Consider the following 17379-nt stretch of genomic DNA (forward strand, 5'->3'; position numbering starts at 1 on the left):
TAGATGTTGACTGTCTTGGGCCTTCTCAGACAGCCAGCAGACATTCCAAGGTGGGCACAGGGGGCACCACTGGGAGGCTGAAGATAATCAATAGAGGTGTATGGGCAAGGCCCAAGGGAGTGCTTTGATCCCACCATGGGCCAGAGCTCCTCTAAGAGTGATAGAGAAGCAGAACAAGGTCCTCCCTGAAGTGTCCCGGGCCAAGTTGAGGTTTTACCAGATGTGAGCAGATGCCTGGTGTGTAGAAAGCAGCAGGAGAACTGAGTTCTGGTCCTAAAAACAGGTATCATATGACCCAGACAAGTGACTGAACCCCAAGGTCCTCACAGTTCTGCCTGTAAATTCAATAGCTCCTTCCAGTTCCAGCGCATGGTGACTCTCAGAGCCTAACCTTATGTTTTTTCCACATGGCTGTATATTTCAACTTCTCTCTTATTGAATGAAAAAAAGAAAAGACTTTGGCCTAAATTATGTTTGGACATAAAAGCTTTGGATACTGACCCCTCCAGTGGCCAGCCAGAGGAATGACTTGTCAGGTGTGATCAGTGCTGCTCCAGGGGGTCTATCAGGCCGGTGGGCTAGGTGAGATGCAGATCTTCAGGGTCTGTACAGTTGGGTGGTCCACATCTGTCTCAGAGAGAACATGTGTAGCCATGCCTGTACTACATTCTAGAGACATGGATATGAATTTGAAGCTCCTAACTAAGGTTCAGAAACCCCTTGAACATGCATATACATATGCATGCACACATGTGCAGAAACACATGCAAACACCCAGACATGGACCATGCCTCACTCAGCACCCACTAGAGTTACCTTGGACATCTGTAGTAAGTTGGTGCTGCTGTCTGTGGGTCTTGTGGAACGATAACTTCTTCACAGTCTTTAAAACTAAACTTTTTATTTGTTTCCCAGTGCCAACCAGTGCCTGGCAGTGTGGGAACTAGATAAATGAATTGAGCTACAAGGACACCTCAGGCTGATAGCAGCGGGGTAAGGGGTTTGGGGCACTAGCAATGGTCTGAAAGGGGAGTGGGCTATTGGGCTTTGCCCAAGCCTAGGTAGAAACAGGGGTCTTGCATAGTGACTCTCACTGGTTAAACTCTCTGATGAGTAAGATGGGACACTGACTTGAAGCCTTAGCAACACTCATGCTTGGCTAAGGATTTTAAAATGCAACCCTTTTAATGTAGCTGGTGATGGATGATGGAGAGACAACCTTAGGTGATGGAAAGAAAAGTCACTGAGAGGTAGGGGTTTCAGCAGCACCTAGACCCTGTCAGCAGTGACTTAACCTCTTTAAGCCTCAGCTTCCCATTACAACTGTGCACAAAGGGAGGTTGTGAGTTTTGAGTTATTCCCAGCTATAAACTATGCTTTCTCAAAAACACTGGAGAGACATGCTAACTGAGACAACGGGAGAGTGAAAACAGCATTTCTTTATGCTTAGTTCTCTCTCCTTCACTTGTTCAAAATGAATGTTGCTCCTGCCCTTGGCCCCATAGTAATAAATCATGCAGTTCAGGGAGTAGAGGGGTTCTCACTGGCCATTCTCGTCCTCAGCTGCAGAGCCTTCTCAGTTCCTGGGGTGAATAACTCGGCAGCAATGAGGCACACTGAGCGTGTGTCTGGGGCTGCTGCCGGGGACAACCCCGAGATCTCTGTCACGACTGACTGCATGAAAACCCTTCTTCTTGGTTCCTGTGCAGCAAGCTTTCTGTGTGAATTGAAGTCAGTGATGAAGATGGCCAGGGTCCTGAGGGCATTGACGTGTTTCACCTGCCTGGACACTGCCGGTGAAGGCACTTGGACTTTAGTGCTGTCATGCTTATTGGGACCAGAAGGAATAGCATTTGGCTGCAACGTGAGTGAAATAACTTTTTTTTTTTTTTTTTTATCACAGGTAGAAACAGTCTCAGGCACCCATCTTCAGTGAACTTGCTTTGGCTTTTAAAATTGCCTTTAATTTACTATTCAATGACAGCCAGCCATTAAATTTTTCCAGATGGTCAGGAAGATAGTATTTGGACACAGCAGGCAGTCGTTCATTGGATGTCTTGCCCTATATGTTAGCACTATGTCTTTGAGCAAGGACGAATACTAATTTCACATTAACCTTTAAATTCTGGCTTTGCTTTCATTAAAAACACCCCACCCAGTATTCCTTAGGTGCTAAAGGCTGATATGAAAGGAAAAACCAAGCACGTGTGGCATGTGTTGGCTGTACTACCTCAGAACTCAGACGTGGAAGCCTGAGCAGTTACTGGGCAAATTCCCACAAATTTGAGTATTGAAGCTCTTCTCTGACAGGCTGTTGGTCATGAATCACCACCATCTCTCACACTCCCTTACCTTAAGTAGATGACAGAACAGCCTCAAATTCCTTAAGCACAGATGTCCAAATCCTAAGACTCTGTAGTCTGCCACGACTCCACAGTGTTGCCTTCTACCAACCTACAACATGCACACCTGAAGCTCTGCCCTGTGGAGGTGTGTACAGCTAGGCATCCAGGTGGGTGTGCAAGCAGACGTCACGTTGAGCGCTGCTTCAGTTCGGCAATGCAGAATATTCGAGGTGCAGGGATAGCCTCCACAGACAGTGCCCCTGCTTCATGTAGCTTGGAGGTTGGTTAGTGGCAAAAGATGGGCATTAATCAGATAAGCATGAACTGGCAGTACAATTCTAAACCAATATAGAACGATACAGGAAAGGATCTAATTTTCATGAGATGATATACTGAAAGAGCCTGATCTTGTCTTAGGGCAGCATTCTCCAGGAGTAGCTATGTAGAAATTAACCAGAAGAAGAAGGGGTCAAATGTGTGAAGGGCTCTTAGCAAAGGGGACAACATGTGCAAAGGGCCTGTAGAGGGAGGCACTGAAGGTGCCAAGATGAATAAAACAGAGGCTAATGTGGAAGGATGACACTCAGCCAGCTGGAGTGCTGGCAGACACAGACCAGCAGCACTTTAGAAGCCCACTTGAGCATGTAGGACCCTGACATGGGGCAGCAGTGACAGGTATGGGTCTACCTGGTAAAGAAACCCACTGACTCCAAGTCCTTGTGAAACAGGACAAACATGCCCCCTATGTTTCAGGGGGAGGTCAGCAGGAGGACTGTGTCCATTTCATTTCAAATTTTAGCAACTTTGTATCTACATACTAGAAGGCAGGGTCCTCCATCATATGAATGAATTGGGAGGGGGGTTTCTTTGCTTTTTTTTTTTTTTTTTACATCAGAATTTTTGTAGCCATTCTGAGGGAGCTGTGAATCTTTTGAATCTATTTTTATTGAAGTGTGATTTACATATAGCAAAAAGCTCTTTAAAAATCTACAGTTCTATGAATTTTGACACATATACAGTTACAGTTGTTTCACCACCATCCCGAACAAATAGGGACTATTCATTCACTATGTATTTTTTTGTGTGGCGGCTGTGACCTGTGCCCTGAGGAGATGGGCAGACAATAGTATGGAGAGGACATGAGCTGAACAGAACCTGGGGTAGTGTTCTCCCCAAATTTAGGGAGGCTACCAAACCATTACCATTTCCTACTCTCTTTCCCCCAGGCAGCAAGATCTCAGTCAATATACTTAGGAAACTGTCCTCCTGATCTCCTAGATTTGAGAAGATGTACTGTGGGCTCCAGAAACACCCGCCCCCAAACTAGGAGCTTGGCTCTGTCCCTGGGCACATTACTAACTTCTCAATGACCTCAGAGGCTTTTACTCTGAGCTAGGGAGAGGATGTGGCTTCCATGCCAAGCTAGGGCTTCCTTAAGACCCAGCGCCATTAAAACCCTCATTTCGTTTGTTGTGGGCCTCAGATGGCTTGCTGCTGGGTTTGTGCTGCTCTGTCATCTTAGCTTTGTGTTTATTACGGCTGTGTCCTAAGCTCTTGACATTCAAACAGATGAAAAGGAGAAGAGGGGACCTATTCTGTGCCTTTCTTGCCCTTCCCTTTCTTTTTGTGTTGCTGTTGGATTTCTGAAGTCCCACCTCTTAGGAGAAAATGTTTGAAGACAAGAGTCGAATCCTGACCCAAAAAAAAAATCGCCAAAAGTGGTGCTTTTGGTTTCCATCACCATTTCGAGACAAATTTGCACATGTGCCCTGAATACAAGAGTGATGGTGTGCAGGGCTGCAGATTGCCAAAGAGGTTATAGGAGGTAGGCCCCTGTTCTCAACGAAATGGAGTGGCATTAAGGCAAGAGGCATAAGGAACAAGAGTGGAGTGGGAAGACTGTGGAAAATCCCCTCTCTTCATGGCTGGGTGGCTGAACAGAGGTTCACTTGAATCCTCCAGCCTCTGAATAAGCAGTTAGGGCCACCTTCAGTGTAAAAACAGAAGGAAGATGCAAGGAGGGCAATGGAGAGCAGCTGCCACATGTTGAATATACAAACGGGGCAGAAGAGGGCAGGCCTCTACTCAGGATAATTTCCATCATGAAGTGTACTATTAAAGAAAGAAAAAGATTTATTTCAGTCAGGGGGTTGGGGAGATAGCTGTCCTGTGGCGCCCACATGTTATTATTGTCACGGACCCCAGGTTAGGATCTTGGTATTTTTCATTGGATCCCTGAAACTCTTCTGCTGTTTGTTGCTCTGATTACAGGGGTATGACTTGGAACAAGGCACCCCAGGGTTCTTTTGTCTTTCGAAGTCACGCTTTAAAAATATTCCTGAAAGAATTTCGATTATGTTAGAATCTGATGTTAAAACAATATTTTGTTTCTTTTGTGAGAGGAAACTAGTTGTTTGTCTATATCTGAATGTGCTGACCCAAAAAAGGAGGAAAGTTTCTCTCAAAACAAGAGATACTGCTGAATGCAGGCACACATTCTATAAAAGAAAGAGTTGAGCATTGCCTATATTATTTTGTGAAGAAATGCCTGAAAAGGTCAGGAGCTATGTTTTCAAAGAAGTTTGGGGACCCCACCACCAAGCCAGGATCATAATAAAAATGTGTTTTAATATACTCTTTGTAACCTCACTTTTCCTTGAAGAGATGACATAATAATTAACACAACAGCAATAGGAGTCCCCAAAAGTTAGAACTTGGGGATCTTCTGTCACCTGGCCCTGTCCACATTCAGAATGTTACCCAGAAACCTCAGGAAGGAATACAGTGGTTTGACACATGGGATGCAAGCTGGGCGGCATCCTCATTTCCTTTGTGCATATCTTACTTCCTGATTACACCCCTCCTATTCCCCCCTCCTCCCTCAAATTGCATAATGTGGAGGTTTGCTGTCCTGCTTTTTTGCTTATTTACACACTTCTGGTGAGCTGCCAGGATTTTTGGTGGCACAAGTCCACAATTTTGGGTGAATGAGCAGGGCATTAGGAGACATATGAGCTGGTTTCATTTAAACCTGGTCACTGAAAGTAAAGAGAGTCAGGATGTCTGATCCCTGCTTAGAAAAGCTCATCTTTGTGATTCAGACTTGAAAACAGGATCCTTGGTGTAGGGAGATCCTGTAGGAGAGTGGAACATAGCAACCCTCAGGGAGGAAAAAGGCCTCATCCCTCATCCATGTGTGTGTGTGTGTGTGTGTGTGTGTGTGTGTGTGTGTGTGTGTACAAGTCCAATGGCAGCAAATGGGGAGAGGATCCAAGGAACGTCCTAGTGCGATGAAAATGTTCTATTTATTTATAATGGTAATAATTCTATGAGTATATGTGGTCTCCAGAGTTCATAGAACTGTTCACTAAAAGGAGTGAGTTTTGCTGTATGTTAGTTATATCATTAATTTTAAAAAAGAACATCAAGTACAGTAACCACCTTTTGAGCCTAGCCAGCTCTTCTAAGGGGCTAGTGCTAATGATCGGCACTTTCCTGGCCTACAGATCTGAATACTTCCAAGTGGTTTCCACTTGGAGCTGAGGTTCCTTTTTCTCCTCCAGAGAAAGAGGAAGATGGGCAAATGTGTGTACGTTTTCCTGGCAGAGAGTTCCAAAAGACCCCAGCACCTTAGGTTACAATGCTACCTTCCCTGAGAAGATAAGGATGGCAGCAGTCACTGTTTCTGAGTGGGCAGTCTCTGATGTGCAGCAGGGGAAATTTAGCCATGGGGAGGAGTCACAGAAGTATCTGTAACTCCCCTCTCTGGGGTCAAGTGCCCAGATCTACCATCTGCTTGCAAAGCCCCAGGGTAGCAGATGGTTCTCCAAAGTCTCACTGAGAGTCTTATGTATCATTTTGAACTGATGATTCTTTTCTATTTTGCAGGTTCCTCTTTGATGTTGCTAAATTTGAGGGCCCCACGTGGCGGCTGAAGATGAGTGTGAGGGTGCAGGGGTGGGAGGGCAGGGTTGTACAGCTCTGGCTTCTGTCTGGGCTGGAGTCGGTTTTATCTCTCTCCTTTGGGCCCTGAGAAAGCAAGCAGGACACTTCGAGGTATAGTCTTCCCTTCTTTGTGACTTCCCTGGGAGCACAATGGAAGAGATCTCTGCACTCCATCCTCAGATGGGACTTGTGAGCAGGAACAATAGACCTTAGAAACAGGATTTTACAGCTCCAGGGGCTGCTTCTCTCCCTATGCTAGTATTTCCCTCTTCAATCTCTGCTTGATGCCCCAAATCCCACCATGACACTTTCTCTAGGATTGACAGCATCTCTTCTAAGTGGCTGCACCTTGCCTTGAAGAATACTTTCCAATTCTTGCATGACCTTCAACTTGTCCTCAAGACCGTCAAGATCTTAACATAAGCTCTTTCTTTATTCACTTGTACATCCACTAATTTAGTGGCACATAAGCTAACATTTATTGGGCACCTGCTGTGTGCCAAAACCTGTTATAGCTCATCTCATCTAATTCTCAGGGAAACCCTGTGAGGCAGTACTACTAACACCAGTTTTTATAGCCTTGGAGGAGTTTTGTGGCACTCATGGCCATGTGACAACCAGGTGTCAAAAATCCAGGTGTATATGACACTCACGTTTTATGCTTATAAGGGAAACTGGGCGGCTGTCTGCCCAGAAAGACATTTAAATAAGTCTAGAATCGTTACCTTCTCAAACAATTTCAGTACATAAATCAAACACCTACACACTCATTAAAACATTTTGAGTGGCACACTTGCACCTAGAAATCAAATCTTTATGCTGGTCTACAATCCCCTCTCCCCCTCCACTTTTATCTCTCCATTTCCACCTTTCCAGTTTTATCTTGGCCACTTTCTTCCTTGCTCATTGTGCTCCATGCCCTCTGCCAATGATTTTCTAGTGCAGGTTTTTTGCAAGTGATATTCCTTCTACCTGGACTGCTCTCCATTCTGCATTTGACTAATCCCAGCTCCTCCTTCTGGTCTAGTGTTAAAGTCAGCTCATCAAAGACACTTTTCCAGTCTCCTAATCTAAATCCTGGTTCTCTGTTGTGCTGTGCTTCTCTTCCCCAGCTCCTACCATTATTTCTAAGTTAAATAAAATTTGGGGCAATTATTTGTTTTATGTCTGTTTTCCCAACCAGAGTGTAAGCTTCTCAAGGCAGAGGCTTGTCACCATGCCTATCATCATGCTAGAAAAAGAATAGGTGCTCAATAAATATTTGCTGAACTAATCCTAGAAAAGGGGTCAAGTCTGAGGGGAAGAATTAAAAGCCATTTGCCTTCCAGGGGACAGAAAGTGAGGAGGATAGGGAAGGTCTGGGCCCCTACTCCACTAGTGCTTTGGTTTTCTTGTGTTCTTTAGAAAATGTTTCTCTTCTGAAAGAAGAAAATGTAAAACAATGGGCCCTAGAAAGGTACTTTAACAGCTACTCGGAAGATCTTTTTGAAAAATGGAAGGTCGAGTAGTGAGGACAAATTCGTAAGGTATCCCTCTCACCTCTAGACTCCCAGCACAATTTATCTGTACCTGCTTTGCCTCACTCAGCAAGTTCTTTCTTCATACGCATCTACTGAATTTAGTTTTCTGCTAGTCTACCAAACTCCTAAGGGCAACATTGCTCAACCAGTTATCTGGGTAAGCCACTCTACTTACTCAGAGTAGCACCCATCCCTCAGCCCCCACACACCAAAGCTGTCAAAGTCATCCGAGGCAGATGTTGAAATCTCCAACTGCACCTTCATAACAGTAACTACTCAGCTATAACTGAGAAATTCAGCATTACCCAGATGTACCAAAATATTTGAATATTAAACAAATTCAATTTTCTCCCTACTTCTGCTTCATGAAAACTTTCAGAGTGCTGCATGTAAAATTAAACCAGTTCTACCAACCCAGGAAAAGGGGCCCAAGAAATTTGTATATTAAAAAGACAGGGTTTCTAGTCACTAATGGAAATGAGAATGATTTAATAATGCATGAGACCTTATCATATTGAAATGATTGTTTGAATTTGAGTCATGGATTGAGACTTCATGACTGTTTACCAAACCATGTGCAGAAGAAACACAGCTGGGATTCTAGAGATGCCCCAAGACTGTTTCTTTAATTCATCCCAACAAATAATCTTATAATATGTTTTAAAATGCATGGACAGAAGTCCCATGTATGAAGTTGTTACTATTACAGAAGGAACAAAATAAATATTTATGCACACAAACATAATATGAAGTCCTTCTACAGAGAAAGCAATCTCCTCTGGAAAGACCTTTGAAAGTCAGAGATTATGCCATGAGCAGAAGGAAGCTAGTGATGGGTGTGGAGCAGGCTTTAAATGCATCTCATGGTATTTGCATAGCTCACCAACCCTGTTTAATGGCAGCTGGGGGAGGGGAGGTAAACAGACACACAACCCCAAAATGTAGTTATTTGTTTATTTTCTACATGTGATGACATAAGCAAGGATTTTGCCCGTGGTCTAGTTTATCTTCAATAAATAAATATGTACAAATGTGCTGAGTTTAAGAAATAACAGAGGAAAATCTTTGTGTGAGGAAAAGATACACTTACATGATACAGTTTCCATACATGATTTCATTCCCAGCTTAGTTGAACCAAAGACGGTGTAGCAATGTCTAGACGTGTGTACCTAATCTTTCTACAAGAAAGCAAAGCTATGAAATTAAAATTCCTCAGTTTCTTGAGAATAATGGGCCTGACTTGGCCTGCTACTTATTATTGATCTGTATTGAAAGTTGGAGGCTGTCTGAAACTTCTCCTCAAACTATACTGAACAGACAAATCCTCTACAGATCTTGTTAAAATACAGATTATTTTGCCATAGGTGGTGTGGATCCCAAGTTTCTGCATTTCTAACCAGCTGGGGAGGGTTAGAAGGCCCCTCGCAAGGCCCCTCTGATTGTGGTGAGGTCCTAATCAGGCATTCCCAAACTCCCAAATCCCCTGAAAACAGTTCAGCTGGTTTTATTTTGGCTTACAAATTACAAAAACAGTGTGAGTCAGTTTTGTAATTGGCATGAATCATGCAGCTCAAAACTTTCTTAATCTGTCTCCTGGGAAGTGCTTCTTTCTCTCAATCATGAACATTTCAACATTGTTTAAAATAACCAATACTAATATTAATAATAATGAAAAAGAAAACTGCATAAAAAACTTAACAACAATTATTACTCTTCAGTCCAAATCAAAACAACAATAATGAAACCTAGGCTCGCGGTTTAAAAAATAAAAATAAAAACACCTTGGTTTTAATATCTATGACAGTCCAGCATCATTCATTTAACAGATGCCTCTAACATATTAACCTTTGTTAAAATAATATCACTCTGGAAGCCTGAAACTTGATAAATTAGCTAATCTGGTGAAAGAACAAATGCCCAACAATTCTTACTTTGAGTGTTTTTGTTTCTGTTTCACATAAGAGTTCTGCCTAGGCAGACAGCTAAAAGAGCAGAAATAGGGTTAGACAGAAGGAGGGCGACTCAGGTGGGTCGGTCTAGTTCCAGGAAGGGGAAAATTGCGAGAAATGAGAAGGGAAAATAAGGCTTATCCTCATAAATCTGAGAAGCTGAAAAAAAAAAAAGATTCACAAGGACACTTTAACTGCTACATGACAAGTGAGAGTACATAAATACACAGATAGAGAGAGAGGGGGAGAAAGGGAGAGAGGAAAGGACTCAAAGTAGGTATGAAGATATATAGGTAGGGGAAAAAGAAAAAGAATAAAAGTCCTAAATACTTAGACAATAAATATCTTGGTCATCCATGATGACACAATTACACTCACTAGTCCATTGGATCACAGTCTGCCCAAAAGGCTGTCAACCAGTAATAATCCCTCGTGTGCCCCATGGGGAGGGCATAGGACACTCTTCAGTCTGCATCTTCATTGTAAAATTCCCATCTCTGTCTAGTAGTCCAGTGATGTCATGGGAGTAACAGGGGTGCATCCTCCTTCCAATTCCCCCTCCCCAGCCATTCGTGCAATCAGTGAAAGAAGAGGTGGGAGTTTCCTCCAGTTCTGATGCCAATTAAGGGGAGTAAGGCTGGGGGAGAGGACAGGGGAACGCGGCACAAGAGGGAAGGAAAGGCCAAGGGGGCCCCTCAGAGTTTCTGAGGCATCTGCTCCGTTCTTACGTGCTGCAGCACCTCCTTGGCTGGGGCCCCGCACTTGTACTCCAGCTCAGTGCGCCTGGCTCCTTGCTTCTTGCGCAAGTGGCAGAGGAGTGCTAACAGGGCCACCACCAGAGACAAGCATGCGATGGAGATGCCAATGAGCACGCCCGAATGCTCAGACCCTGCAGGCGACGGGCTTGAGGTGGCGCCAGAAGTCGGGCTGACGGGGGGCTCCCCCGAGCCGCCTTCGTCGTCGCGGCTTACATTGATGGGGTCACAGTCAGTGCCAGCCTGGCCGGCGAAGGCTGAGTCGGGCCCGCAGATGCACTGGTAGGTGCCCGGGAAGTTGCGGCACACACCTGCGTCGCGGCAGACGTCACTGTCGCACTCGTCGATATCGGTGCACATGAAGCCTTCGTCCAGGATGTAGCCCTCGGGGCACTGGCAGGTATCTGGGTTGTGGGGGTCGCAGTCCGCGGGGCATGAAGTCTCGTTGCAGAACATCTGGCACCTATGCGGGTCGTGGGGGTTGGGCACGAAGCCCTCGGCACAGACGCATTGGTAGCCAGTTTGACCCACGGGCTGGCACTGGTACTCGCAGTTAGTCCCCATGCACGGGTCCACGGACTCCAAGCACTCGCCGCCCACCAAGTCGTAACCAGGGTGACACTGGCAGTTGAAGCCGCCCTCCGTGTTGACACAGAGCTGTGGGCACAGACTGGGCACCTGCACACAGTCGTCCACGTCCTCGCACCGGTGCTGGTCAGCAGCCAGCTGGTAGCCGGTCTCGCACATGCACCAGTAGACGTCGGGCACGTCTGTATTTCGGACGCAGAAGTGCTCGCAGAGTTTGTCGCACAAGTGTTCCCCAAGCACGGCGCAGGAGCGTCCATCGGCCATCAGAACGGAGTCCGCAGGACAGAGGCAGCGCGACGCCCCGGCGCTCCGGTTGCACGTGTGCTGGCAGCCACCGTTCTCCACGCTGCAGTCCCAGGCGCCGGGCACCTCCCGGGACCAGCGCGCCTCGGCCTCTCCCGTCCCCTCCTCGCACACCAGCTCCACTCTGAAGGGCTCCACCGCGGCAGAGCTACCCACCGGCAGCGCCTGGAAGTCCGAGCCGCGGGCGGCGAAGGGGGTGCTGTAGGCGACCGAGACGCTGGCGGCTGCCGGGGCGCTGGACTCCACAGTCAGAGGCCTGCAGGAAGCCGCGAAGTGAAACTCGCAGAGGAAGCCGTCGGCCTCTGTGGCGCACTGCTGCTCCTCCCAGACCGGCTCGCGGGACGCCGGGGCCCCAGCCGCCGCGACCGCGACGCACAGAGGACCACAGAGAGGCGCCGGGTCGTCGTGAAGCCGCGCCCATCTACTGTAGCTGGTGAGGTTGTCGCCCGTAACCCATTGGAAGCCGCGCAACGGACCGAAGTTCCTCGGGTCGCCACAGCCAGGCGGGAACTGCAGGCCGATCCACAGGCGCGAGCCGTCGCTGCCGTCACCGCTCAGTAACAGGGAGATAACATCAGCCTCCACTGAGGAGCGCACAGTCATCAAGTGGCCTTGCAGGCGCTTGCAGGCCTGGCTGGCGGCAAGGAAGGTCGTCGGACGCCGGAAGAGCGCGAAGCAGCGGTGCTCGACGCACTGGCTACCGTGGGGCTGCGGCTCTGAGGGCGCCGGGAGCCCCAGGGTGGCGGGGGCCAGCACGCTGAAGAGGAAGACCTGGAGCATGCTGTCCCGGCACCCCGCGTGCAGGCGCCGGGGAGAGAGCAGGCGCCGCAACGCGGCCGGAGCCCGGCGGGGGCTGAGAGGGGCAGGACTCCGGTGTCTACAGTGGATCGCGCCTGTCCCAGAGCAGAGGCGCGTAGCCCGGGCGAGGCAGCCTGTGACATGTCGGCGGGCCAGGGCCCGAGTTTATAAATATGCAACCCTCCCTCCCTGGGCGTTCGGGAAAAGGAAGGAAGTGCCTGGTGGGAAGGGCTGATGCTGCATTCTCGGATTACTGGGTTCTCCAACGCCTTGTGCCCGCCCTCGCGCCTGGGATCACCTCTAGCGGATGAGTAAACCCAGCTCGGGTTCCCGGGCGGGGCTGTCCTGCTCCCGCTCCACAGGAGGATAGCACTCCTGGTCAGCAAGGCAACGGTCCTGCCCGCTCCACTCGGGTGCCCCGGCTCGCACCCCTAAAAGCGGCTTAATCCGCAGCCTCTTCTAATCTCTCGGTCCTCTTTCTTTTTCTTCATAAATTTATTGTACAAACCGATTTCAAAGGACAGCCTGGATTACAGAACTCTGGGAAGAGGAGACAGGTTGAGGAGAGCTTTGAATAAAGGGTGAAGGGAGTAGTGCCCAGGACCAACTGGGCTCTGAGAAGAGGTGCCCGCCAAGAGGAGGACTCTGGGAGTCACTGCCTAGGGCGTGGGCTTCCCCAAGGACAAGATCGCAAGGAGAGAGAGAGAGAGAAGGAAGAGCAGGAGGAGGACAGAGAAAGAGAGAGAGAGAGAGAGAGAGAGAGAGAGAGAGAGAGAGAGAGAGAGAGAGAGAGAGAGAACGAACGCTGGGCCCCGCCCAGGGCCAGGGCACTTAGCTCTAGAAGCTGGTGGGCTGGGCTCCAGAAGACAGAGGGTGATGCTGGGACGACTATGGATAAAAGGGAGAGGGCTGGCCTAACACCCGGAAGCCGGCGCTCCATCTCCCACTAGGGACAAGTCCCTGAGCATTAGCAGCCAAGGCCGGACCTCATCTCCTCGTGTGGGAAAGTCTCGGGGATATTCTCATAGCTCCAATGTCCTGTCACCCTGCGGAAGTCTTGGCAGGCAAATTACTACCGAGCCCTGAAGGGGCGGGCGTATTGAGGAGAGCATTAGCCACTTTGTTTGGTTTTCGTTCACCCTCACAGAAGGGCAGTCCATTTCATATTCAAATTGGCGCTCAGGGAGCCTTCTCGGGCAGGCGCTGTGGGTTCCAAGCGGGCTTCTTTCGGGCCTGTTAAGGAGTTTTCCATTTGGCCGAAATAAGACTGATTCAGAGGTGTGTGTAAATGTCACTTGTGTGGCAAAGGGCATTGAAGAGGAGCGGCCCTATGAACTGGCAGGGTAGGGATAGCTGGGAGGAGATAGGAATATGTCACTTTCTCGACCTTTCCCGCTTATTCACTTACAGAGAATGCGGAGAGGTGAGTACAAAACATAACCAACCACCTCTCCACTACGGGCACTCACAACCAAGCACCAGTAGGTGACGCTGTTGTGCTCTAAACAAAGCCAAAGAAGTTAGAGATCTCCAAACTTTCGGCTAAAAGGGTAGAAGGTGTGGGGAAAACAGAGGTCTCACTCTTGGGCAGAAAACTAGACTCTGGGAAGCCCCACGAATTCCACAGCTTACCCAGAGGTCTTGCCTCCGTGGTCCTGGAGATCCCGGACTTTGTAAGAGCAGGAGAGTGTGGTATCTTCAGGAGAGGAAGCCAAGCACCTGTCAGCTGGACTGTACTAACCTGCAGTAACCAAAGGTGTCCCGGTGTGGGCACTCCGAAGGTGAAAGGGGAGGTACAATGGCCCCTCTCTATATTCCTTGATGCCTCAGGCTGAGAGCTGGGGTCCACAGAGTCCCCCGGAATGTCCTGATTAGTGCTGTCAGGTCCTGGGAAAACTGTCCCAGCTCCCACATAGAAACAGGAGGAGCAAGGCATGGAGACTAAGGTCTGAAGTTCCCCAGAATCACATGATTGCTCTACTGGGAAGAGGACAAGAAGAGCAGCAGATTGGAGAGTCGTCCTGTCTCCAGTGGGAGCAGGGCAGGTGCTGGCTTGACATCCCACTGGCTGCCTGAGCTGAGTCAGGGGTCATCACTGGCATTGTCCACAGTCTACCCACACACCAGGATACCTAGGGTGCACCCAGCCCTGGGGCAAGGCCAGCAGATGCAGACTGGAACCCTGCTGGGACACTACTGAAAGAACTCAGAAAGTGGGGGACATTGCCTGGGTAAGTGAGGGAACAGGACCAGCTACACCCTGTTTCCAGTTTTACTAAGAATTTCAAGACTGTGACAGCAAAGCATTAAACAAAGAGTGGGGCCCTCCTGAGCCTGCCAGCCCTAAAAGGAACTGAGAAACATTCAAGCATCTGGTCTTGAACCACACCAGGCTGGTTGACTTCTTGGATGAGTTCCAGCTGATTCACCACAACCATCTTTGGTAGGGCATCCCATTCAGGTCTAATTGAACCCATTACTGATTCTTGAAAGAAAATAAAAAAGGTTGGAAGTCTGAGAATAGCTCTAGTAACTAAGTCCACATGAGAACTTGATGATGCCTGTGAGACGTGAGCCAACTTGATACAAGGAGTGTTGGATGTTTGCATATAAAAAGAAACCAAGGCACAATTAAACGAAGTAGAGCATTGACTATGGGCGGGTTACCCTGCAGAAGGGTAGATGAACACACCTATTTGGCCTTTCCCATCCCACAGACTTTACCCCTAGCCCTCACCAAACATCACCCCTGCCTTCTGGGGCTTGCCCTCTGCAGACCCTTTTACCTTTCGAGTCATTGCTTTGAGGTTTTTTTGCAGGCTATAAACTATCCTCATTTTCTCTACACCTCCTTCTCAAGGTAGGCCACTCCCTCTCCTTGGCCAGCCCCTGAGCCTGCCACCCTTGTCAGGGTTCACCAGCCCAGGCCTGTGTTATTAGAATAGCCCCTTAAGAACACCAATCATCTCCTAAATACTGAAGCTAATAACTTGTTTCATCTCTCTAAACAGCTCTGTGCCGTTTGCACTCTTGAGCCCTCTCTATTCTCAATTTTCTTCCTCCCATGATTTCCGAGACACCTGTCCTTCTGCCGTTTTTCTCCTCTACCTGCCTGACAGTGGCCCCTCTCCCCCTCCTGCCCAGTGAGAGGGAGTCATCAGAACCCTCACAAGGATGGCCACCTATCAGTGTTCTGCCCATGGTCTTGCCTATCTCTTTACATCCAACCCTTTGTCAAATTAACCCTTTCCTCTTGTAATGATATTGATGTCAAAGCAGACTGGAGTTGGGGTGCCCAGAAAGGACCCTGAAACCATTATTTCTCTGTATCAATATTTGAGCCACTCCATTTGAAATTATTACATCTGCCTCAGACTTCATCAGGTTCTCTGTCTTGTCCTTCCTCTTATCACCTATAAGACAGCTCATTTCCTGGCTTATTTTCTTTCTGGCTCCTCACCCCTCCTGACAGCACCAGGATCTTCATATTCCTCAGAACCACCCTCTGAAGAAAACCCAAGCTGCTTCTGCTCCCTCTGCACTCTGAAGATGCTCACTCACTCTGCCTCTACTCCATGGCCAGAAAAAAAAAAAAAAATTGAACTTAAGGGTCTGTGCTGGGGATTAAACCTAGTATCCTGCCCCCTACACCGGTTTTAAAGCCTGATATCCCACTGGTCCTCATGATGCTGAAGGTCCAACAAGAGGGCCGACTGTGGAAAAAATGCCTCATTCTAAACTCCCGCCTTCTCTTTTGCCAAAATATTCTTGTCTTTGCCTAATCTCCATCTACTGAAATCTGACCTTTCTTTCGAAACACAGGTGGCACTCTGCCCTATCAGCAACTGTTTCACAGTAACCAAACCTGTAACCTAACTGATCTCTCTGTAAAGTTCAGAGGACTTACTATCAGTATTTTAGCACTTACCACATTTTCCCTGCTTTGTAACTCATCACATATGAGTTAGCCCCTGTTCTTTGCTAGACTCACAAACTAGTTTTCCTGGGAGTGGAGCATTGTTCTTACATGTCGTTGTATCTCCATTCAGCCAACAGCATGTTGAGTGCACAGAAGGTGCTCTGAAGTTATTTGAGTGCCTATTGTAGATGTTTCATTGTGGCCCCCTGCAGTGTGTCTTTCTCATGTTAACTTGCAAACACAAGATGGAGGACCTCAAAGCCTTAGAGTTAGGAGTGTGGGCTTTGGAGCCAACTTGACCAGATTTGAGTTCTTGCTCCATCATTTATAAGTTGTGTCATATCTGGCAAGTATCCCAGCCTCCCTATGCCTCCGTTCCCTCAACTGTGTGATGAGAGTCATAACAGTTACTCCTTCAAAGTGTAATTCTGAAGATTAAATAAGTTATATACATAAAGTATTTTAGAACAGTTGAGCCATAGTAAACTCTCAACAAATTTTAGCCGAAAAAAAAAAGATACCCTCGGGTGCCTAGAAATTGATTCAGCCACTGATTATGTTCAACACCCAGCACAGTTCCTGTCCTTAGTGGAGACTCACTAAATGTCTATTGGATGAAATTTAGGTCAGCTGAGCATTTTTTTTTTTTTACCAATAATAACAGTAACCAACTGTGAAAAATATAAAGAATGAAAAGAAATTGAAGGACCCAGGAGGAACAGGGAAAGAATTTAAGACAGCCAGGTAAGCAACCCTGGGCCCCAGGAGGCTCTTTCCCCATCTGCCCTGGAGGCATCCATTGTTAATTCTTCATTTCCAGATGTGGAATCTGAAATTCAGAGAGCATAAATGACTTCTCAAGGCCACACGACTAGTAAGTGGTGAAATTAAAATTCTGCAGCCCACTTTAGGATGAAAGAACTAGAACGTGGAGTATCTGAGCCTCGATTTTGCCATTTATCTGTTGTTAAAACTTGGTTAAGTTACTCTGGCTTTCCGCCCCCCAAAATTGGAGATATAATATCTAATTTACAGACTTCTCATGGAAATTAAAAAATATACACACAGAGACTATTGCTTTTCTTGAAACACAGCAAATGTTTAACCAATAGTTATTACTACTAGTGAAAAAGTTTATGAAGGGCCCCTGGGGTCACTCAAATCTGGCTGGGAAATCTGGCTTTCAGTTGGGAGTTTCACTTTGATGTCTATAGAGGAAGCTGGACCAACTATGACCATTTGTACTGAAGGCAAACA

The 17379-nt window shown here is 47.5% G+C and overlaps 1 protein-coding gene across 1 annotated transcript; it reads right to left on the reverse strand.

Annotated features, from left to right (window-relative positions):
• Positions 1-1503: 1503 nt before the first annotated feature.
• THBD (thrombomodulin) lies at positions 1504-12360 on the reverse strand. The gene has a single exon (XM_016156062.2). It carries the CDS (start codon positions 12183-12185, stop codon positions 10455-10457), a length of 1731 nt encoding a protein of 576 aa, XP_016011548.2. The 5' UTR covers positions 12186-12360; the 3' UTR covers positions 1504-10454.
• Positions 12361-17379: the final 5019 nt, after the last annotated feature.

Source organism: Rousettus aegyptiacus, unplaced genomic scaffold (genome assembly GCF_014176215.1).
Source record: "Rousettus aegyptiacus isolate mRouAeg1 unplaced genomic scaffold, mRouAeg1.p scaffold_m13_p_12, whole genome shotgun sequence".
Lineage (NCBI taxonomy): Eukaryota > Metazoa > Chordata > Mammalia > Chiroptera > Pteropodidae > Rousettus > Rousettus aegyptiacus.